This window comes from Ptychodera flava, chromosome 6 (assembly GCF_041260155.1).
Source record: "Ptychodera flava strain L36383 chromosome 6, AS_Pfla_20210202, whole genome shotgun sequence".
Lineage (NCBI taxonomy): Eukaryota > Metazoa > Hemichordata > Enteropneusta > Ptychoderidae > Ptychodera > Ptychodera flava.
Window position 1 is genome coordinate 42243027 of NC_091933.1, and position 26305 is coordinate 42269331.

Below are 26305 nucleotides of genomic sequence, written 5' to 3' on the forward strand. Positions count from 1 at the left end.
ACCGTGCGTCCGAGAAACTGGAGCTATGGAGCTATGGAGACAGTAGCAAAGGTTGAGCGCCATCTTGAGTCCGGAGTACTCGAACGTTTGGAAAGCGAGACCGAGGCCGAGATGACGTCATGGGTCACTCTGCACTGTGCACCAGGAAGTGAACTTTCTCCGTACGGACCTGACCAGTCGATGAATCTGTTTATAACAAGAAAAGGTGGAAACGTGCTGAAAGCTCTTCCGCAGACTCGGTCGATGACGTTAGAAAACATGGAGTTTCTCAGCTGAACGTTCGCGAATAATCGGGTAACCATGAGTGCTGGTAAGTGCGAGTTTATTTCAATCAATCAATGCCCGCTGCAGTACTGTAAACTTATTAACAGTCAGCCAGCAGCCTGGACTCCGCTCATATGTTAGGTGTGCAGTGACATGACAGGTGTTAGATAGCATATTCGACATTGACTCGATCACATGAATATAAATACAGGACGTCCTGTTGACAACTCCCCCTAACAATCGAATCGTATAAGATTTCTTTTACCCAATCTCGAAGTACTCGCTTGTCGCGCTTGATCATTGTTTGTGTACAATGTTGGTAGATTTTGGGTGGGACCGAATGTGCTTTCATTCTCTACGACTTGTTGTCCAATTTCCATACAAGGCTTGAGAAATCTAAGGAAGTCATGGTCACATTCTAAATTACCTTGACTGACAAGTTTGTTCGCACATATTTCCACCGTGACGTTTCATGTATGGTCAGGACATGGAGGTAGGATGATCTACCTCCATGGGTCAGGAGCACCATCAAATGTATCCGACAAGTAACACGTACTTGATGAAGAGACTGAGATTCCTAGGTATTCTACCGTAGTACTCCAAATTCAAGGACATGGTTAAAGTACCGCTATCGTTGAACTTGCTGAACTTGAAGGTAATGAGACGAATGCGCGAGGTATAGATAAGACATTTGTACTTAGCAGCCCTTTTCTTACCCCCATATTTACTTTGACATGTCTTTGTCATACACAATAGACTTATTTGCGGTACCACAGACATAGTCGTACATATTACCTGTTTGACAGAATATCTTGTTTTTACGAACATAAAAAGATTTCCCTGAAAGTTTCAGTCACCAAACCGGTCACCGGTAGAGGGTTCACGGCTTAATTCTATATTTAGCTTGTCTGGCCAGTAATAGAATATAATTAACTAAGTCGTGATGTTTATTTTGAGAGTGCAGCACTCAGTGGGTGTATAAACTAGGATCCTTTTTCATATGTTATTGTTAGGTGATCAGCTGGTAATTTATCTGGAAAGTAAAATACATCCCAGACTCATGTTATTATTGGAAATAAAATCTAATAATTTACAATGTTTGGTTTGTGTTGGGTATGATGATAGTCCATGGACATATCACTGTGGTATATCCATTGATAGTCAAAGCATGGAGGTCAAAGTTGTGAGTATCATACCAAGACTACAGAGATGTTCTAGAAAAACCCCACCCACCAGGTTTAACCCTTTTCCTGCCAAGTCCATATTCCACCACACGGTACAGATGGTTAAAATTAATGAAACACAACATATTCCATATGGTGTATTTTAACATAATACTGTTCATTTGAAGGCTGTCGAAAACATAAATATTGTAAACTTTATTTTTTCGGACTAAAGATGCTATAACAGACCAAACCAATTGGGTGAAAATACATCATGTTTTGGCTCAATACCGCTTTTTACTGACTTGGCTGATGGGGAATTGATACTGTCTGGCAGGAAAAGGGTTAAGGCTCTAACATACGATGCACACACTTCTCTAATATCTCCTTACTGTAAAAGTTGTGACTGAATTACCACCATATACAGTTCATTGTATTACTGACCATATATTGTTAGTTAAAGAGGCCTAGGTATACATGTTTAATTCCTGATTTAAAATCCAATGGAAAACAAAGGGTTTGTAAGATATTAATTAGACAGGTGAATACAGAGAACAACAGGTGTATCAAGGAATAATATTCAAGTTTCTTCACAATTCCATTCAAGGCTTGTCATATTATCTGACCAATTGACTAGAAATTATTTTTTTTGCAGAAATGGCGGTGTAAATTAGAGTTAGTAATCTACTCAAATAAATTTTTGGCTGTTATAAAACAAGTATAAAATCAAAAATTATTGATGCATAGATAAGTATGCATAATATAAAGATAAAATATGCAATGGTCAAACTCCCAATCAAGGAAGATTTATTGATTGTGGTACTCTGTTTCCTTTTGAGACATTACATCAAGAAATACTGTATCTCTAGTTACTTTCCATCAATGGATTGATCTTGTGTGGTATATAATCTCAATCATAGTGGAGTTGGTCATATTAGGCTGTGCAGACAATTATGGTACCACAGTATATGCTTTCTCAAGATAGGGTGTTATATACGGTGTAACAGACTTGGTTTCAGTCTGTGATTACAGTTACTTTTGAGCATTTTTGTGGTGGTTTTAATAGTTTAAAATGTATTGAGTTCAGTGGATACAATTGAGTGAGGTATCCCTAAAATCACAGAGTTGCTGAATCCTGAAATAACTGTCTCTTAATCAGCCCTCGACCTCCTGCACAAATTCCATTCTAGGGTATTCTCCATTAAGTTCCATGAAGTCATTTGGGCTTTCACCAGAGTCATCTAGTTAAATTTGTGAAAAAAAGATAGGCACAAGTTTTTCCACCAACCTATTAACCAAATAAAAAATGTTAGTCATCAGTCAAAATTTTTTTTTTATAGTAGCATTATAATCCTTTATAACACACACTTAAATATAATGTATATTTTAGTTTCAGAGTTATAAGTCCACATTTTAAAAAATGATGAATAAGTTTTATCCATGGCAAATTTCTAAAATCATGCTCAATTTTATGTAAGCTTGTTGCCAGGCACGTTTTTGTTACAACCTATGAAACATTTCCTGCAGTGTTGAACCTGGTGACCATGGGCCGTGTTCAAATATTGGTCAATATGGTGAACAAGTTATGCACTGTCAGTGTTTGCAATGGCAAACAAGGAAAAACTCAATATGGCTTGCCATAATTATTTGTCGTTTTTTGCCAGACTTTGGTCTGACCATTCAGGGTGCTTGTTGTTTCACACAATGGTGAGCCCAGTATTCTAAAAGTCAAAGAGGATGGGGAGAGGAAGAATAAAACTTATTGTCAGTAACACTTCCCCTTTACCACCCTGTCCCTCAAAATTCACGCAGTCCAACTTTTTCAGTCTAGAGAATTTCAGTGCATGTATGTGTTGATTTACATTAATCATCAACTGAAATTGGCAGGTTGGATGTGAATAGTCTATTCATTGTAGTACCTGATGTATCTTATCGTGCATGTCATGATGACTTTCCACAGGAGGAGGGCAGGAATTGACATTCCTGTAACCCCAATCTTTACATATATACATCAGATGAATCTTTTACAGATTCCAATAAATCAGCTGAAATAAGTAACATGTATTTTTTAACCATAAAATTCTAGTTGTCATCACATTATTAAATGTATGCTTGACTCCTTAGTTTTGTGAAATGTAAAATATTTTATGCTCATAAAATTCTGTAGACACTCACTTTCTAGAGAAATATAGCGTAAGATAACACAAATGTCATTTCTAAAGGAACTGCAAAAGTCTAAAGATTTTGAAGAGAGATAAAAACTCCCCTCACCCCCACCCCCACCCGTACCCCCATTGGTGGATATTTTAAACTTTTAATTGTCTTGGCCACATCAATAAAGTGAGGGTCCTTTTGAAAACATAATCTATCCGGGTTTTACTGGTGTGACCCAATTCTATGAGGTTGTTCTATTGTTTGCATAACAAAGCCAAGAAGGTGACTCAGTTTGGTTGAAAGACATGGTTTTTTTCATCCCAAGTAGTTCCCATATAAGGTTCGACTCTTTGATGATAAGTGTTCTCATCGTCACCCTGATCTTGACTTGGTTTTATGCTCATAATCATGATTTTGTCAAGTGATTTGAAATCACATGTCAATGACCAACCGTCACAACATACTGTTTAGTGAAACTCAATGGTGTCATTTCCATATTTTCTCCACTTGCATCCTGACTTACTACTTACATCCTGATTTAAACACACCTTGCATGAATAATGGTCAGTTTCTTCTACAAATGGTTATATACTGGTCCTATAGAGTAATACTTTGCCTGTAAATGTATACGGTGCTTTCCTGTCACTACAAGTTGCCAAGTCACAGCAGGTCCTTGACCAAGGAAGTATGAAATGCCATTTATTGTGCATGTGGCCATTTTAAAGACTCAGAAAACACACAGACACACAGACACACACACACACACACACACTCACACACACCTGGTCCATATATAGACATGATATTACCCATATCAATTTGAATATTTGGCATGGATAATATACATATAAATCATGGTGATTTTTATTGAACGCGACCCGATAGTGATAGTGTATGCTACCATATATTGTGTTATAGTGATTTTCTGGCTATCTTGAATATTGAATGTAGATTTTGAGTGTCTTTACACAAAATGAGGTAAAGTACTTCTAGGAGCACAGGGAAATTAGTAATCCAGTTATTGCTATATCGTATATGTCGATATTGTTATTTGCTATTAATAAAATTGGAGAATATAAAGAAGTTGTTTTAACAATATTTTTTATTATTGATGGTGTTGCTAAACCATGGAAGCCAATAACCATTTTGACAAGTTCATATTTCACCATCAGGTCAAGTTCGTTAAAACTAGTGAATGAAAGCATGTCCCATGTGGTGCATTTTAACAAAGACCTGAAGAATTGTAGGTCCCTGAAGACAGTGATACTGTAAACATGATTTTTACACACTAAAGCTACTACAACATACCAAGCCAAGTGGGTGAAAATACATATAATTTTGGCTCAATGCCACTTATTACTGACTTGGCAGATGGGGAAGTGATACTGTCTGGCATGTTAAAGGTTAATAATGAGAGGAATTAATCAGCAATAATTCTGAAGGAGATAATGAGTACAAGGTTGGCCACAGCCTTTTTTATCCTTCAGATGAGTGTAGGGCTGACAGTGGCACTTTCATTCCTTCCAATGAGTACAGGGTCATCCGCAGCACTTACACTCCTGGACAGTGATTGCAAAGCTGACTGCAGGATTTACACTTCTACGAATTCATACAGGGCTGACTGCAGCAGTTACTCTCTAGTATCCAATAGTAGAGGGCTATATAACTATGGCAGTTGTACTCCTTAGGACTATATTAGGGGTGTAACAGTTGTCCCCGTTTACCTCCATTTTACTTCATTGGTTTTTCCTTTGCATGTTTTCGTAACCACTTCATTACGATTGAAACATCACCAACCACAACTTAGTCCTTTTCAGTTTTATCAGCAAATAAACAACATAAAAATAAGCAACAAAATTGACCACATTTTTCTAATTTCCCTGCGCTGGCAGTTGTTGCTTAGATTCTTATGGCACAGTATATCAGGATTGTTTTTGACCATTGGTCAGTCTGGAATAGCAAAATTATGATAAAGTATGATAAAATAATATTATTTATCACAACTGAGCACTCCATACTACAACTGTAATGTTAGTGTTTTCCATAGTGTTGGTCAAGTGCGTTTCTCAATAAATCTGTCATTAGTATCATCTAAAACAATAGAACCTGTAAACTTAGATTAAAATTGCCAGCACAAGAGATTTACAACCTTTCATGATTTATGGGAAGTGTTTCACATACTGTCCAACATGGTGTTACTATTATTAAAGTAAATATTTCTATTATGAAAAAAACAAAACACCAAAGTCATGATCCCACGTTTTAGCACATGTCTACGTATGCAAAGCAGTCACATATCATGATACATATACATGTCACTTATACATGCACACACACTATATGGTCCTAGGGATTATGGAATATGGGTACCTATATGAAATTTAATTAGGAAACAATTTGTCATAACTTGATTAATGCGTTTTATAACATGGTTAATAAAATAAATGTATGACATTGTTGTTTTGTCACTATTGAAATTGAAACATCCATATAATTTTATATCTATGTGTAGATAAACATGAAAATATGGAAATATCACAAAAAGGTTTCACTTTTAAAGTTTACTGTCATGATTATTCAGTGTGTGCTGACATGTGATACAAGTCATTTGACGAAGTAAGATTATGAGATTGGAATTAAGTCAAATGGAAATCCCTTCAAAGTTGATCAGTTTAAATCACACATTTAATTGCATGTACATGTATAATGTGTACATGTCTACCCAGGTATTCTTTTTTCAAGGCTGCGACAGTGTCATTGTTAGTTGTATTCATGAGAAAAAAAAACTATGTCATTTGGGAAAGTCAATTTCTTTTTGGCTATGCCAAGAATTATAATGTTTATTTGCATATACATTGATCATGGGTCAGTAGCTATGGCTTTCCATGACTTGATTCTCTATTTTTCTATTTGATTTCAACTACTGTTTCTTGTTTGGCCTGTAAATGATCGAAGTAGACTGCATCAAAATTGTTGACAAGTGAATTCTGGTCCGTACTAGAACTGAGATGTAAACAATAACAGTGTATGATAGATGTAATAGATGCTTTGCTGTAAAGCTGAACAGTTGGTACATGTATCTCAACACATGCTTTGAGGAATAGAACAAGAACTTGCAATTGACAAACGAAACAAAAACAGTGAAAAAAATCATTAAATGTTACAGCTATTGTTGTGAATATTAATGGCATGGACAGAAGTATGAAAATATCATGGGACTAATTCCGCTTTTGAATCGTAACACACCATGAAAGTGATAGCACTGACAAGTATCACTTTATTTTGTGCAAACTTGTCAAGTGAGCAGTTCAAATATCTTTGCCTTCAAGCAAAAGTGAATCATCACAATGACATTAGACTCTACTGAAATAGTTGAAACTGTTAGCCATGGCCTATTGTAGAAATAAGGCTTGAGCCCTGTTTGAACAAAAGAACATGTACCGGTATGTTTCAATGGTTTCAACAACATGCCCATGAATGAAAACAATTTTTTTTGTCACTGCCAGTATAGAAACTTTGTATGGAATTGTGAACTTTCAAGAACTCCAAGTTTATAGATCAATGGTTAATCACTAGAGTTGACTTTCAAAATTCACAAACTAAGATATCTTAGATCTCAGACTAAGATTTAGACCTCAGATGTCTTATTAGTTATAAGACATGTTGTAAGTTTTATCCAATCTCTACCAGTTGTGAACTGCCATGAAATGTGAAATATGTGTTATAGAGACCATTTCAAATTCGACAGATTTACTCATTTGAATGGTTGCAGTCATGGTCGATCCCGGTATATCTCCATGTAATAGATCCGTAGGGGTCTTTGGCATTGATCACTCATAACCAGACTCGCTAGAGCTGGCTACACATTATGTCTGGTATACATGTAGCCTAGCTTAGTGAGCTATATGCAGCTGGCAAGAAAGTACTACTTGTCTTTCAGCACAGTTTTTGAGTAAACTTTGAAATCCTAAGATTGAAGCATGATCCGTTCACAAAATGGACTTTGGTCAAAGATTGTAAGTTCCAGATTCATAGATGGAAATGATAATGTGTTTGATTTGAAATTTTTGATTTTATGTCACCAATTCTTGCACAGGATACTTTAAGAGTCATGAAATTTTAATTTTAATATGAACCTGTGAGGTACAGTACATGTATGTCAAATTTCTTAGATCTGAGAGCTGAGTCTGAGATCTAAGTCTGAGAATCTGAAACTTCAGTTCTGCTAGTACCATGGTTCGTCATTTTTACCAAATTTTAGTGATAGGGCTTTGGCGATGTGCAATAGAGCTGTTCACAGTTACAGGTTTGTTAATAATTAAATAAAGCAGCACGTGTGCGACATTGGACACTTCTGCTTGAAATGCAAACAAATTTTGTCAGTGTTGCATGCTGACTGTTGTTGTAGCTTGTAATCTTAGCCGTAAAGTTTTCTGCTAAGTTGTATTTTCGTCATACTTGAAAGCATGATTTCCAAAAGTATAATCTAAAATGCAGACAAATACTCATTTCTTTCATGGTAATGATAGAACAATGATGTCATGTGCAAACAGCCCTATTAAGATTGTTGTTTCCTGTGATTCACACAAGCCGTAGTATTTTGTTATCAAAATCATTAAAATACATCAATTTTAGAGCATATATCAGCTGTATTACTAGTATCAGTGAAAGCTTTAGTACAGTAGCTGTTTACAGATCATCGTTGCCTATAAAATAGAATGTTCTAGATCAACAAAACGTATAAATGGTATCTTGAACCACTCATAGAAGTTAAAATCATATAGTCTAAGAATAACCTACTGTTCTTTGCAAATGAACACTCATGGCCACTGTAACATAAGTAATATATTGATCAGGCTTTATCAACAGATAGGGCTACCTACTTCACTCTCTTTCCTCTGCATAAATATTTTGAATACCGGTTCGGAAGTGAGTAGATATACAGGAAGAGACAACCAAAGGGACCACTCCGAGTCCTGCTCTTATGCTCTGCTAATAATGAAGATTGTGAGATGAAAATGAACCGTATTCTTTGTGTACTGTTGTGTGTATGTCTTCCCATTTTTGCACATGTACATGCAATATATAGATACAGTAGAAGAAGAATTCTTGAAAGTTTCTCAAAAGCATTTTTTGTGGCATTATTTTTTATCAGTTTGTACAGATCTGTTACACATACATGTATACCATACATGTAAGTACTGTAAGTTATGTACAGATCTGCTACACATATACCATATAAGTACAGTGGAAGTTATGTACAGATCTGTTACGTATATTCCAAGTACTGTAAGTTAAGAATGTTATCATACTTTGAATAAAACCAGATTTCACCAGATATGAAACAGAAAAATGTTCACGGGTACCCTGACTTGAACATATATGTTAAAAATCTGTGATTTCCACTAAATGTCAACAATACGTAATTTATGAGATCCATCTGGGCACAAACAAAATATGTTATTGTATTCAGTGCATGATATGCACTTTTGCAAATTACTGTGTCATGGTTTGTCTAAGACTTGTAGTGGTATTACATGTCACAAACATACGGACTTGCTGTCAATGTATATGGTTTATGCCATCTTATCACCACAAAGGACAGCTTTAAATTTTGTTCTTGTATAATAACAAAGTTTAAAATATTTGTTGCTGAAAAACTGTCAATATAAAGTCAACAGCGTCACATCTTGAGGCAAGCTGTAAAAGTCCCGCTGGTTTATGTGTATTATTGACTGATTATCATTTAGATCTTTTACAAAATAAACATACGCAGTAAATGGAGATGTGAAGTGTTAAATAATGTCTTGTAGAGCACCATGAAAGATGCCTTCTGACTGGCCTTACAAAGAATCCATAGAGGAAATAACATCAGAGTGTTCACAGGGGACCTTGTGTATATGAATAGTACAAGTGACATTTGGTTTTAAAAAGGAAGGATATGACATCATTGTTTTGTAGCTGGATTACTTGCAGTATGTAATACACCACAAAGAACTGCACAGTGAGAACAACGATATGTGTGTTCATTTACCTTTCACACTATGAATTTATATACAAAGGGTAAAAAATCCATCATCCGTTCAGTACTTCGTTGTCCCTGGACATATGGTAATATGTCTAGCAGTGCAGATTAATTTATCCTGTTACAGTAACATTCTTTGTACTTTTATCATTTTGTGATCTGCTCTACTACTCTGACAGTAAAGTCAATGGGGTTGAGCAAAATGTTTGCAATGTTGGACACTGGACAGTTTGCTCACCTGCTGTGTATTCCTAAGTGTGTCATATACCCATATCATTTCATCATGGTGACATTCACCATGAAATATAATATGCTTAGCTGGAATCCGGCAATCTGATTGGCTGTAGCTGGGGTTTATATTCTCAACAAGAAGACCTGCACGCTGCGTAACATTTTTGAGCTCGCGCAAATTTCGAATGCCATCTTGAGAGCTCAACGCGCCATAATGTCGAACAAGTCTATGGCTTCAGATTGATTTTAATTGTTAAATTTTAGTCTAGTGCAGCTTGACGAACCAACAAATGAAGAGTTTCTGTAAGGAGCGGAGGCTATGTAACAACAACATGATTTTTAAAGTTTTTTGAGCGTTTTTTTTAAGTAAAATTCTTCAAGTTCGATGTCTAATCGCAATATCGATGCGTTTCGTAACGGTATTTTATGAAATCAACTGTGCGCGTGTTCTGAAACGTTCTTTTTTAGAGTTTGTATGAAGCTGCGCGCTCCTGAACTCTCGTTCCAACTTCGGCCTGTTACGTGCAGAGAAAACGAACAAAAGGGTGAACTCAGCAGTTTCCGTTTAAACAAAATTTATTACGAAAACAAAACTAATTGCTAAGTTAGGGACAGAGTACAAGCTTTAAAAGTGTACAGACTACTTATCTCAGCTGGGACGGCAAAGCTCCAGTCTCAGAGTTGTAACAGTCAGTTGGATGAATGAACAGTCCTTTGGCTTGCAGGCTTGAAGCTGCACAAAGACCACAGTATAAATCCAGCGTTGACAGTGAAGGTCTTGAAAAGTCTTGAGAATGACTACTGCTGGAGTTTAGTAACACACAAGAGACACGATCCAAAAGTCTGACTGGAAGCTGAGCGCGTCCCTTTTATAAAGGCATATAAGAACAATCTAGAACTTTTATTGACATGCTAATTACAGTTCTAAAATTATCTCCCTTACACAACTAATCAACTTTCCAGAACATTCCAAACATGACTAATTGAATTCAAGGTTGTGAGGTCATCAAGGGCAGTGACCTTGGGAATGTTCTAGACTAATTGAACTCAGGTCATGATGAGTGTGGGGGAAATGACCTACATAACACACCCCCTCTTCAAAAAAGAAAATTTTTCAATGAAAAATCTTTCTTTTACAAATGTAATCTTAAAAGTGTGAACAACAATAAGTTCTAAATACGAGAGAGACAGTCTGCAATTAATTGTCTCTGCCTTTGATATGTCTAATATCAAGATTAAACTCCTGTAACATTAAACTCCATCTTAGCAATCTCTGATTTTTGCCTTTAAATTTCTGCAGAAAACAAGAGGGTTGTGATCAATATAAACCACTATTGGCTGATTTGAAGAAGTAACATAAACTTCAAAATGCTGTAAAGCTAATATCAAAGATAAACACTCTTTTTCAATTGTAGAGTAGTTTCTCTGGGATTTGTTAAATTTGCGTGAAAAATAGCAAACAGGATGATCTACCCCATGACTATCCTCTTGCAATAAAACAGCACCAGCAGCCGTATCACTAGCATCCACAGCTAATTTGAATGGCAAAGTGAAATCTGGTGCAGACAACACTGGGGCACTTTGCAGTATGGCTTTAAGTGTGTCAAATGCCTGTTGGCATTGCTCTGACCAAACAAACTTTACTTTCTTTTTAAGTAAGTTAGTCAAAGGCTCAGTAATTGTGGAGAAATTTGGACAGAATTTTCTGTAGTAACCAGCCATACCGAGAAAGCGCATCAGTTGTCGTTTGCAGTTTGGTATGCGAAAACTTGAAATGGCACTGATTTTGGCATCAACAGGTTTTACCTCACCCTGTCCTACAGTATGTCCGAGGTAAGTCACCCTCGCCCAACCAAACTCAGATTTGGCAAGGTTGACAGTCAACATTGCTTTACTCAGTCTCTCAAAGAACTTCCGCATGAGCTTGATGTGTTCCTCCCAGGTGTCACTATACAGGACGACGTCGTCAACGTAGGCTGACACACCCATCTAGCCCGGATATGACGTCGTTGATCATCCGTTGGAACGTTGCCGGAGAGTTCTTCATTCGAATGGCATCACCTTGTACTGGAACAATCCGTCTGGTGTAACAAAGGCGGATATTTCACGAGCACGATCCGTCAGAGGGACTTGCCAAAATCCCTTCAGTAGGTCAAATTTTGTCACATACTTGGCTTTTCCCACTCGGTCGATGCAGTCATCAATCCTCGGGATTGGGAAAGTGTCTGTCTTTGTTAAAGTGTTGACCTTCCTAAAGTCCGTGCACATACGATAACTGTGATCTGATTTGGGAACAAGTATGCACGGCGAACTCCAGTTACTTTTACTGGGTTCAATAAAGTCATTGTCCAGCAGGTATGTGACTTCTTCCTGGAGATATTTCGCTTTGTTGGATTCAGTCTGTAGGATGTTGTTTTACAGGCTTACTGTCCCCAACATCAACGTCGTGATAGATGACGTTTGTCCTCGTTGGAACATCTTGAAACAGGTGTTTATATTCGTGGAGCAGTTCTTTCACCTGTTGTTGTTGTTCTGGCTGGAGGTGTGCCAACTTTGTAGACTCCAGCTTCTCCAGGATTTCTGAGTTCTGAAGCTTGACCGAGCCCAGCTTTGAGTTTAGAGTATTTTCACTCAAGTCAGTTTCAGTATCACTATCTTCATAATGGCCAGAACTGACGGTACTGACAGGCTGAGTTATAGTAGGATTATCCCTATCCAAATATGGCTTAAGCATATTTATGTGACATAGCTGCTTTTGTTTTCGCCTGTCAGGTGTTATTATGATGTAATTTAAATCACTCAATTTCTTATCGATTAGATATGGCCCAAAGTAACGAGCATGGAGTGGTTTGCCAGGAATTGGAAGTAGAACAAGAACTTTTTGACCTGGTTCAAACTTCCGTTTTGAGGTGTTTTTATCGTATTTGGTTTTCATTGACTGCTGAGATGACTCAAGATTTTCTCTGGCTAATTCACATGCTTTAGAGAGTTTTGTACGAAAATCTGACACATATTGCAAAATATTCAGACAATCATCATCGTCTGATAGGAATTTCTCTTTAACGAGCTTAAGTGGGCCACGGACTGTATGTCCAAATACAAGCTCAAATGGGCTAAAACGAAGAGACTCTTGAATTGACTCTCTAACAGCAAAGAGCAGAAAATGAATTCCTTCATCCCACTGCTTCTCTGTGTCAAAACAGTAGGTCCTAATCATGTTTTTCAAAGTTTGATGAAATCGCTCAAGAGCACCCTGACTTTCTGGATGATAGGCGGATGACCTGTACTGTTTAATGCCTAGCTGATCCATTACTTGTTGAAAAATTCCAGACATAAAGTTGGAGCCTTGATCGGACTGGACACATTTAGGGAGGCCAAATAAAGTGAAAAATTTGACTAAAGCTTTCACTATAGTCTTTGTCTTTATGTTTCTCAGTGGTATGGCTTCTGGGAACCGGGTTGATGTACACATAATTGTCAACATATACTCATTTCCTGATCTTGTTTTTGGTAGGGGCCCAACACAGTCTATTAGTATCCTACTAAATGGTTCTTGAAATGCAGGAATGGCTGTAAAGGGGCATTTGGAATGGTCTGATTCGGCTTTCCTACCATTTGACATGTGTGACAAGTTTTACAGAAATGTGCTACATCCTGCCTGAGATTAGGCCAATAAAAGTGACTGAGAATTTTGTGATAAGTTTTCCTTACTCCTAAGTGACCAGCCCAGGGGGTTTCATGGGCCAGGCGCAATATTTCAGCACGGTAGGGCTTTGGAACCACAATTTGATGTTTTATAGCCCAATCGTCATCAACCAAGACATCTGGAGGTCTCCATTTACGCATGAGAATACTAGATTTTGTATAATAGGAAACAGAGCTATCTGAAGTTTTACCTTCATCATCTACCCTGTCAAACAAAGACAAAATATCTGGGTCTTTGTGTTGTTCTGCAATGAGATTTGATCTAGAAAATGTCTGACTTTGGTCAGCAGAAGTTTTACTGGAAGTTTCAAATCCACGAGGGATAACGGAATGATCCGTGTCAAACACCTGACTGAGAAAAGTGTCATTTAAGTCAACGTCTGTGACATTATTTTTGAGAGTATTTTGATTCTCAGAAGTTTTCTTTGACATGGCTCGAGTAATGGCACATGAAGGAAATAAATCGGGTATCTCTTGTTCAATTGGCTCTGGATCCTGATCTAAACTAGGATTATCAGTCACAAGTGGATTAGTAATGACCTTGTCCCCAGCAAGGTCGTTTCCGAGAAGAAGGTGAATCCCTTCAAAAGGCAAAAAAGGCCTAATACCTAAAGCCACAGGTCCAGAAACAAAGTCCGAAGACAAATAGACATTATGGAGAGGAACAGGAATAAGTCATTGCAATCTACCCCTTAATAAGAACTTTAGAACCTGAAAATGACTTTTCAGAAAACGGCAGGGTATCTGCCAACAAAAGAGACTGGGAAGCCCCGGTATCTCTTAAAATTTTGACAGGGGTAGCGGAAGAAAAATCACTAGAAAGTGATATAAAACCATTATGAATAAATGGCTCGAAAATACCCATAATGCTATCTTGAGAAGAATTGACCTTGACCTCATTAATTGGGATAAGAGGGGTTTAACCTCAGAAAATGTGTTGCACACATTATTAGACTCTAATTGAGTTGATGAAGAAACAAAGCCGGTGTGGCTTAGATCCACTTTGACCACTTTGACCTTCACGTTTTCTTTTCAATTTGAAACAATCTGACAATAAATGGCCGTCTTTCTTACAATAATTACAAGAAAGTGTACCGAACTGTTTGTCAGAAGGAGATTGAGACTTGGGATCTGATGATGTGGGAGTGTTACTTGAATTTTGTGAACTGTTGTCATTTGATTTCCTACTCTCCTTTGAAAAATTCTTGGATGAAAAGGAGGAGTTAAATTACCTGCATTGTTTCTGTATGAAAAGGACTGGGATGGTTTGCTGAGAAATGAAGATTTGTGGTCAACGAATAATCATCGGCCAAACGTGCAGCAACCTCTAATGTATCTGCCTTTTGTTCATTGATAAACGTCTTGATGTCACTCCGGATGCACCTTTTAAATTCCTCAATCAAAACAAGTTGTCGTAATTTGTCATAATTCTGACTGACCTTTTCAGAAGAACACCAGCGATCAAACAGTTGTTCTTTTGTTCGAGCAAATTCAACTAAGTTTGGTCTTCGCCTTCTCACAATCCCTAAATTTCTGACGGTAAGCTTCAGGCACCAATTCATAGCCCTTGAGAATTAATTCCTTCACAGAATCATAATCTGAAGCCTGCTCTACTGACAACTGAATGTAAATTTCTCTGGCTTTACCCACCAAAGCACTCTGCAAAAGCATAGACCAGGACTCCTTAGGCCAACTCAGACTCTGAGCAATTTTCTCAAAATGAAGGAAATATTTATCAACATCCTTTTCTTGGAAAGGGGGAACTAACCTGAAATGCTTAGTGATGTCAAACTTGTCTGAAGGGAAGAATTTTCCTGACTGTCCAAGCTCCAAACGTTTCATTTCTAATCTTTCCTGCCTATCTTTCTCTCTCTGTCTTTCTTCCATTTCTAATGCATTTGTATTTTTCTTTTTCTAATGCCTGTCTCTCTTTTTCCATTTGTAATTCTAGTTTCTTGATCTCCAAATTTGTCTGCATTTCTAATTCTAATTTTCTGAGTTCAGAGGTAGACTCGGGCTCATAATCTTTCAGGGTGGATTCCTCAAATTGGCCTAAATCAACTAGATGTTTGGCAATACGGTACTGTATTTCCCTCTTGCGCATAGATCTTTTGACTTCTACTTTAAGGAAATTGCCAGTGCAATGAGGTCGTCTTTTCGAGGGAATCAAATGTGTCCTGATCAAGGTCATCCATTTCCTCTGGTTTAAATTCCGCCATGATTAAATTTCGCTGAGTTCAAAGTATACAGTAGTTTTGAAAAGGCTGGCAAAATGTTGTCAAACGGCTCGAAATGTTCGTCTCCCGGACGAGCCCCCAATTTGTTACGTGCAGAGAAAACGAACAAAAGGGTGAACTCAGCAGTTTCCGTTTAAACAAAATTTATTACGAAAACAAAACTAATTGCTAAGTTAGGGACAGAGTACAAGCTTTAAAAGTGTACAGACTACTTATCTCAGCTGGGACGGCAAAGCTCCAGTCTCAGAGTTGTAACAGTCAGTTGGATGAATGAACAGTCCTTTGGCTTGCAGGCTTGAAGCTGCACAAAGACCACAGTATAAATCCAGCGTTGACAGTGAAGGTCTTGAAAAGTCTTGAGAATGACTACTGCTGGAGTTTAGTAACACACAAGAGACACGATCCCAAAGTCTGACTGGAAGCTGAGCGCGTCCCTTTTATAAAGGCATATAAGAACAATCTAGAACTTTTATTGACATGCTAATTACAGTTCTAAAATTATCTCCCTTACACAACTAATCAACTTTCCAGAACATTCCAAACATGACTAATGAATTCAAGGTTGTGAGGTCATCAAGGGCAGTGACCTTGGGAATGTTCTAGACTAATTGAACTCAGGTCATGATGAGTGTGGGGGAAATGACCTACATAACAGGCCCTAAATAACGAAATTGCCTCTTGTTTTTAACTTTAGCATATTATAATGAGGTTATAAACGGTGCGCTCGGGTATTTGGTTGCGGATGTAAGACCTCTGGGGTGAAAATTAGCATATTTGGGTGAAATAATCACCTCGCTGCACTCGGTGATTATTTCCCGCCAAATATGCTAATTTTCACCCCAGAGGTCTTATATCCGCAACCAAATACCCTCGCTTGCCGTTTATAACCTCTAAATATAAGCTTTGATACTTCATGGTAAATGCTGATATACACGCTCAAATGTCATCAGTTGTGGAGTTTTCCTGAGCTACGCTTGTTGCTTGCAAGTATTAGAAAGTAAACAACATTGCTTCGTTTTTGTGGAATGCTGTGAACAAATATGAAACTTTGTCACTCAAATGAAATGTGACAGCATACCCAACTATGACTTATGATTCATCAAATTGTATCACTCACAAATTTGTCAATTTTGGACTGTCCTGATTGGTGTAGCATACTAGCAGGTAACGGTATCAGCTACCAGGACAGCTGATACCACCATAACTATAATGGTCCAAATCAATGTTGTAAATAGAAAATGTTTCATAGACCCGGTGTGTTTTATCTTGAATGGATATGCTTATTGGATCAGTTTTATATGTCATATTGCCTGCAAAATGATGTAAAAACATAAAAAAAGGATCAAGGATATTTTTGATGATGGCTTAATAAAGTAATAGTGTGTTGAATTTAGTGTCATCCTGCAGTTTGTCCACTTGAAGTTTTGTCGAAGTAGGTCATCCAAAACTTCTGAGAAAAGAACTTGTGCCCTAACTGTCAATATTCTACAAAAATAAAAAATCTAGCCATTTTACTTTCTGAGACATGTGAAAGTAGGTCATAGGTCATTCAAGGTCATCTAAAACAATTAGAAAAAAAATTTTGGTACTGGTTTATTGATTGGAAATGGCCTATTGGTTCCATTGAAATGATTTCTTAATATTATTTCATGTTTATTGAAGGTTTTGCACCATGGAAATATGGCAGCCAAACCACAAGGTTGGTAGAAATGCCTTTTGCAAATTTGAAAGTTCTTACATTAATGATGATATGAGTAAACTGTCAGCTGGACAGTATTGGTGTATTTGTTTTAAAAAGAAGATTTTTGAATATCATTTCATGGTAATTGTAGGTTGTCCGTAATATGGCCACCAAACCATGTTCCTTATCCAAATGCCTTTCACAAACTTGAAGTACTCACACTAATGATGATATGAGTAAATTTCAATTCAAACGGTCTGTTGGTTCTAAAGAAGATTTTTGAAGAATAATTTGGACTTTTTGAAAATGCATGCATGCATGCATAAATGACTCTCGCAAGAATTGAAACTTAGACACACGCAATCGAGCCCTCGTGATAAATTTGACGTCATTTTGTCTAGTGTACAGCAGGCATAGGAACGCTTGCTCATGAGAATGGAAACTTTTGCTATACATAGCAGACATCCGCATTTTATAAATTGCGTCCACAACGTTCAGTGTTGCATTTGATTTGCATTGTGGTCTAGATGTTCCGTGTTGTGCATTTTAATCACGGTCTTAAACGTTCCATGTTGCGGTCGATTTTCATCGTGGGCCTCATGGTCCAGTATTACCCGTTGTTCTTCATTTTTATTGCCGTCCAAATGACGCGCTCCGTGTTGCTGTCAATTTGTATCATGGAGGTAGAAATCTACCTTGATGATTTGTATCACGATCTCTACGTTTCATGTTGTTGTTCATTTTAATGGTTGTCCCAACAACCATGTCCCAACGTTCAGTGTTGCTGTTGTATGCAGCTGATTTGCATCGCAGTCCCAACCTTCCGTGTTGTGCATTTTAATCACGGTCCCATTTACTTTTTATGTTACTGTCGATTTGCATTGCGGTCCCGACGTTCCATGTTTGTAGACCAGTGCATTTTAATAGCAGTCCCAACGTTCAGTGTTACTGTTCATGCAGGTGATTTGTATCGCGGTCTCAACCTTCCGTGTTGTAGTGTTTAGTGTTTATTCTTGTGCATGCAACCGACAACGTCTTCCCATAGTGAAGGAGGACACTGTACCGATCATGTAAGCGGAAACCCTAGAAGTTACTCCCGTGGGGAGCTTACGGAGGTGTGAAATAGTTACTTCCCGTTATGAGATACAGCGTCGGGCAAACTTCGGAAAGCCGAAAAAAGTCAATTGGAGAGGCTTGGGGACACATTGCATTTTTCTTTTGCCATATTTCATAATCACGCGCGCTAAACGAAAAAAGAAATGAATGTAACTGTTTTATAGACTATCAACTGTATTTCTGTGATTTTGCAACATGGGCATTTCACCAGACCTTTAAAGGTTTCAAGAATCTGATCTGTCAAATTGTGTGTTTAGTGGAGATAACTTGAAAAGCATTATCCAGTACATACATGTATAATCATGCTAAGATCAATGTCATATTATGCTTAATATATACTGTACGTATCATTGATTGACAACTCATATGTATCTTCACATTAACATGTGCATGTGTGAACAGATTTACAACCAATTTTTCTGCTATTCCTCATTCTTCCAGATGTGAGCAAGACACCTCCTGAGAGACCTCCACCTCCAATTAAGCCAAAGCCTAAGATTGCTCCAAAGCCGAAGGTACGACGAAGTCCTTCCATAAGACTTTCACAGCAAAACAGCATTGACAAGGAACTATCTGAGCAGAGCAACCAGAGCAATAGTGTGAATGACACAAATATTACCAAAAAGACAGATGACGAGGATTCAAGAATCAATAGTGTAGCAAAGAATGAGGAAAGTGCTGTTATTGAGGACAAGTCTCCCTCAATTGAGGAAGAGAAGCAACAGAGGGTTCAAAATGTTGAAAAAGGAGAGGACATTGAAGATCAAAAGGCAGCATTATCTCCTTCAAATAACAATGAAAAACTAGAAGAGGAAAAGGGACAAAGGGAAGTTTCAGAAACAGAACATAACAGACCCTACGTAAAACCAGAGTCACCATCAAACAGGACCCAACTTCAAGCCAGCCCTAAACCCAAACCCAAACCCAAACCAAAGCCAAAACCAAAGCCTAAGAGAAAGACTATTGAGATAGGTAGTCTTCAGAGAAATGCCTCATTGCAGGAATTTTTTGACAAAAACGTCTCCTCAGAGACAGATGTAAATTTTCTAACTCAACATTCAAATGTTGATATAACTGATGATCATTCTGGACCTACAAATGGTGGTAACAGTAACATACATGTACCTGACAGGAAAGATTTATCGTCCAGAAGGAGACCAACTCCAAAACCAAGATTTGTCCGTGCCAAAACTCACCATGCTATATTTCCAGATGGTCAAGACATGCAAGATACACAAGTTCATGAACAGGATGTTTCTTCAGGTAACCAGTCTTCAATACATTCCCAAGATGAGGCACTAAAAAGCGGAGAAAATGGTGACAAGTCGCCATCCAGACCACCACGCAAGAAGAACAAGGATGCTGGTGTTGTTGAGGTGTCAGATATGCCAGAGGAGCCAGGCAATCAGGCAGTTGTGAAGGTATTACCCACTGCAGAAACAGCAAAGGGAAAACAGATTGCTCCGGATACTGTGCAGGCCAGCAACACTTCACCAAAGAAGTCATTTCCGAAAAGGCCCCCACCACCAACCCCAGCCAAACCAAAATTGCGGCCGAAATCACATCAGGAATTGAATTCGCCTAAGAAAGAGACTGTAGGTGAGTCAGAGCACATCCAAAAAATTGAGCAAACCACAACATCTTCAGATACATCCACAAGCGAACCTGCAGTGGTAGTTGATGTCACAACACCAGATCATCCAGCTGAATCACTTGATAAATCAGAGGACCATAAAGTTAGCGATCATGTTGATCGAAGAGATTCCAACAAAAAAACAAGAAGGTCGTCAAAGAAAAGGCCAACAGTGCCACCACCACCGCCACCAGTGACAAAACCTGTGGCTGTCGTAAAAGAGAATCAGATTAGTGGGACTGAAGTCTCGACTGGATCTCCACCTCAGCAAAAATCTCCAGTCAAAACCAAACCAGCTAGGGGGTCTCCATCTCAGCAACAATCTCCAGTCAAAACCAAACCAGCTAGGGAGTCTCCATCTCAGCAGCAATCTCCAGTCAAGACCAAACCAGCAAGGCCCATGTCATCTCCAGGGGTAGATGTGGCAACCCCTGATAAGAAACAGTCAAGTAGAGTCGAGCCAGTAAGGCCTGCTCCTCCTATACAGCAAAGTTCAAAACTTTTGAAGGACATTTCTGGAGAAAGCTCAGAGACTGTAACTTCTTGTAACACAAAGGCAGCAGAACCTGTCCAGCCTGTACTTCAAGAATCAAATGTTGTAGAAGATCATGTCACCGAAACATCAGAAGCAAATAGTCCTGTAAAAAGAAAGCCATACAGACCTGCTCCTCCTGTACGACCACCTTCGAAAATTGCAAGTGTTGATGGGAAGGATTTAGAGAAGACTCTAGTGAGCAACAATACACCCAGCAATCCAGACCTCTCTACCAAGTCAGAAACATATTCCTCTGCAGAACCAAGTAAGGATTCAAAGGATTTGTCAGCGGCCTCACCATCTGCAACCAGGAAGACGTCCAGCAGCTCTACTGTACCATCACCGTCTTCAAGGAGGAGATCAAACGCATCAGTGACAACATCGCCACCAATGAGGAAAGCTCCCAAAGTGCAAAAGAAACCATCCTCACCTCACCTACGAATAAAAGTAGTGGCAAAGGACGGTGAAGTTGCATCAGAAAGAAAACCAAGTTCAATGGGGTTGGAGAGTGGAGCTGGAGCAACTGTACCCAAGGAGGATAGAAATGTCAGTGCCACCCAGCAGGGAGACACCAATGCTGACGATGGACTTAAGAGAAACAACAGCTTTATTTCTCAAGTTTCCAGGCTGGTCAGAAGGAACAGCAACAACAAGAGCAACAAAGAACCCAGTGTCTCAAGAGGCGAACACAGAAATAGTAGAAGTATTTTCTATCATCCGATAGGTGATAGTGATGAAGATGCCCAGAGAGAAGCAAGTGGAAAAGGAAAACCTGTCACAGAATCCGGTGAAGAAAACAAGCATGTGGTTGAAGGAGAGCTGTTACCCAAGACTGTAGAGAAAAACATCAATGTCCAACCACAAGAAGAACTCCATTCACCACTGTCTCAGTCGTCCATTGATGGCAAAGAAAATGAAGCTGCCAGTGTAAAGGTTGATGAGGTCGACGAGGTCTCTCAGAAAGTTACTGTGGAAGAAGAAACTGACATTATAAGTTTAGAACAAGCTCATTGCTATGAGTCTATTTCTGACAGCCATGATAATGAAGAGGATGACAGTTTTGAATATGAAGAGATAGATGATAACAGATTTATGTCCAGTGTTGCCACTGCTAAAGTAACCCAAAGCGATCAGCCAACCTATGAGAACAGACTAAATTCTCATGTTGAGACTTGTGAAGTAACTGCAAGCAATCAACCCATCTACGAGAACTGTCCTTCCGTTGAGGATGCAACTGACAAACCTCAAGAGGTAAACGGTAAAACTGAACTTACACCTGTATTACGAGACTCAAGAGATCATGAACTGTCAGGGCAGTTCCTTCATGAAGGTGATGAGGATTATCATCCTCCAGTCTTTGTGGACCACACGGGATCTGATAGCGATTCAGCTGCGTACGAGAATACTCCAGATGTTCGCAAACGTGACAGGATCAACAAAAATACGGATAGTGATGATGACTATGTCACGCCAGAGAGTGAGTACGTCATGCCAGATTCTCCTCCCATCTATAACAATGCGGACGTCCATTTACGACAGGAAGATGTGTTCAGGGCGCCACCTGATAAGAGAAGTTCTACAAAATCTGTAACATCCATAGAAAGTTCAGGCAGTTATGTTGACATGACTGGAACACAAGCTACAGCTGAAGAGGAAGACACACATGATTATGCTATCCCACCCAGGTAAGCTGTCAGTTTTTAGTAAATTTGTGTTCCAGAGCTGTTGATCATACATGATTAAGTGATAAATTCTGCAAAATAAATTCAGAATATCGTGACATTGAATGCCGGCATGCCCTCATGATAGCTAATTTTAATCTCATAAATGTAAATTTACCATTGAGCTAAATTGAACAGGCAGCAAATGTTGTTTGTAGCCCAGGACAGGGCACTTCCCTAGAATGACAATGTATGTACATGCTGCCTAACCAGGTCTACTTTTCACAAATGTTACTTGAAATGGCACTTAATTTACATCAGAGAAGTAAAGTAAGTAAAATCATTTTGTTTTCCTGGGAGGAACATGTACTGAAATATTAATTCCAGCCTAGGGAAAATGTTCATAAAGTCCAAGATGTAAATAGAAGTGTATACTATTTCAAACCAAGGGGCTTTATAACCATGCAACCTACATGTACCATTCTCCCTTTCCCCTAAAAGCACCTTCTAATAGTTCTATAGCTAGTGGTCTTGTTATAAGCTTCTTCAATAAACCTTACAGTTATATTGCTCTGTGGTATTCATTTTGCCATAATGTTGTTACATTCCATTGTTCAATAGTGAGACATGTATTTCTCATCATAAATGGTAACATGAAATTATCGGTATATCCTCATCAATGAATACCTCACTTAGATGCTCAAAAATCAATCAGGACGACCAAATGATGAGTAATTTGTATATGCAGATGTTTTCAGCTTATTTTCTCATTCTAAGCCTGCTGTCAATGACACCTTGTTTATCATATAGGTTGATAGTCCATCGTCATCCGTCATTCTTCTGCTGTCCATGGTCTGTCAACATTATCTTCTCAGAAACCACTGGCTCCACTGCTTTGAAACATAGGATGCAGGTTCTTAGGAGTGACCTAAGCCAGAGTCGTTCAGATTGTGGCAGAATTTGCATATTTGTATTTAAGGGGCAATTTTTCCCATTTTTAGAAAAAAATTTTCTTTTCTGAAACCCTTCATCCCATTGCCATTGCTCAGATACTTGAAATGCAGGTTGCTGGGGTGATAGAAGTAATATTTGTTCAAATTGTGGAAAAGTTGCATATATCCCATTTTTTATCACAACTGGAAGTTGTGATATAGAGGTGGTTTCAACCGGTGTTTGATGTCGTCCATTTCCGTAAACGACAAAAAGTCAAAAACTGCTGAACAGACTGCGTTGATATTTGATACCGATACATAGACTGGTTCCAAGGTTCCAATTCCGAAAAATGGAGCCAAACGGAGCGGCGGTTAGATAGTTTTGGGAAATTTGTAACCCCCCTTTTTAACTAATTGATTTTAGGGGTCTTTCATATATGTAGTTTTGGAATGTACACCAATCCTGCATTGTGGACTGTTTTATGAGTTGTGGAACAGAAATGAGGTTATGATGAATGTTAGAAATATGCAGGATGACTGATTCGAAGTATAAGAGATTTCTATGCTCTTTTGGGCATCAAAAGCATTAAAAAAAACATATTTCATAGTTTAGATTCTCACTTTTGAGATGACCCTAGGCATTTGTTAAGTAAACATCCTTGAGTCAATATACAGACTTTGACATTCCAGAGATTAAGTGTCCACAACCTCACATGTTACAGTCTTTCACTACAATGGTATGGCCCAAACCCATTGTTATCAATGGAGAGTGTGGACCTGTCTACAGGAAATTGGGGGTGAACAGGTTAGACAATGACGTTACAAGTTGTAGGTTACATGTAGTTATCAAGGTAGCACCAGCATAGAGTCCTGAGCATCTGTCCATGTGTTCTCACAGCAAATTACAGGGAAAAAAATTATTTGAGAAGTTTCTCTCCTTTAAATAGAAGTATATTACAATTTAAACCTGTCATGGATGGATTGCTCTCAAATGATCTGAAACACAGTTATTGCCCATTAGCAACAAATCTACAGCAAGATTTATGTAAAGTTCATGAACTTACACAAGGTATTAGACAAAAGATGACCATGACTTTGCTACTTTTCATCATTTATTTCAATCAGATTTCCCCAGCTGAGTGTATAATTTTGTAATCTTAATTACTGTCAACTTAGCTTTACTAACTTATTCTAACCTCATTATTCTTACACTAGTGCTATACCTTATAACCACAAAATTTCAAGAGATGCATATATGATTGTCACTTAACAAACAATTTACAAATATGTCTTCTTCTATTTCTCCATATACATATACATGTCTCTTTTCTCATAAAAATGAGCTTAAAATCGCAATGTGAAAAATAGTCTTTCAGCTATATGTTGCTCATTGACTTTGTGGTCTGTCTAATTCACAGTGAGTGTGGTTGTTGATAAATGCCGATAATACTAGGCGGTCATTATGTCCAAGCGCCATTGGCGGTATTTTTAACATAATGACCATAGGTCATTATCACATCTGGAAGTTGTGATATAGGGTTAGCTTCAACCGGTGTCAGACAGACTCAGTGTCCATTTTCCGTAAACGACAAAAAGTCAAAAACCGCTGAACAGACTGCATTGATATTTGGTACAGATATTCAGACTGGTTCCAAAGTTCCATTCCGAAAAATGGAGCCAAACGGAGCAGGGGTTAGATAGTTTTGGGAAATTTCTAACCCCCCTTTAACTAATTGATTTTAGGGGGTCTTTCATATATGTAGTTTTGGAATGTACACCAATCCTGCATTATGGACTATTTAATGAGTTGTGGAACAGAAATGAGGTTTTGATGAATGTTAGAAATATGCAGGATGGCTGATTCAAAGTATCAGAGATTTCATGCGCTTTTGGTAATAAAATTGATAAAAAACAACATATTTAATGTTTTAGATTTCTCACATTTGTTATGACCCTTAACATTACAGACTTGATGACATAACTAGCTGCTGGACCTGTTTACTGGCGCATTGATTTAAAGACAAAGATCGTTTTATTTTGTGATAAGGACGTGTGATTTCGTAAAACATAGTCTATTAGCCTGGAAATGTGATTTTTGCGAATATTGCTTACCCCACTGACAAACAGTGTGGTTTGAAAATGGCTGGAATTTGCTACTTCGGGACTTTGTTTTGTGTGTGCATTTACTGACAAACTCCAAACCCGCAGCACCTACCCATTCAGTATTTCATGTACAGGTGTACCCAGAGATAGAGTAGTTTCACAATGTGCCAGTTGTGATCAAGTGCCATTGGCGCTATTTTTGGGTTAATTTTTCCCATTTTGGGTTTAAAAATCTTCTGCTCAGAAACTGTGTGTTAGATTGCTTTGAAATTTTTGTATGTAGGTTGCCAGTGGTAACCATAATTAGGTTTGTTCAAATCATGGTTGAATTTACTTATTATTAGTATTTTTACAGTAATATTTTCTGTTTTTTTTAATCTGAGACTGCTCATGTGAATTTGATATAAAGGTCTATTAGGATGATCTACTGTATATCAAGGATTCCTCAGTCTGTGATATTATATTGTAATCAGTACATGTGTACTCAATGTTTGTGTCGGCCAAACTTTCATGTAATGATCACTTTCAATTTCTTCTACAAACAGGAACTTTTGATATTTACACATGTACATGTACAGGCAGGACTAAATCATTTGACGGCAAATGTGAGATCAGTCTGGCTGATTTTATAGTATCATCTGCAATGATCTCTAAATGTAAATCACTCAGTTTGTTTTCCATATTAGCCATGTATTTGTCACAGGAAACGTTGATTTGGAACTTGACTTTACAAACCATTTGGCTGTCAGTCATGTCACCAGCAGGTACATGTGTAACTGATTTAATACAAAGGAAGGATTCACTCGCAATGGACTTTGTTCAAGGCTATCAACAGACTTTACAAAGAATCACTAACCTTGCTGAT

General features: G+C 38.1%; 1 protein-coding gene across 1 annotated transcript in view; it reads left to right on the forward strand.

The window, feature by feature from the left end:
• Positions 1 to 126: 126 nt before the first annotated feature.
• LOC139135840 (uncharacterized) overlaps positions 127 to 26305 on the forward strand; it is a 68604-nt gene continuing 42425 nt past the window's right edge. Inside the window, exons 1-2 of the mRNA XM_070703584.1 lie at positions 127 to 310; positions 19018 to 22429. Of these exons, the coding sequence (XP_070559685.1) occupies positions 301 to 310; positions 19018 to 22429 (3422 nt within the window). The 5' untranslated portion in view covers positions 127 to 300. The remainder of the gene's footprint in view (positions 311 to 19017; positions 22430 to 26305) is intronic.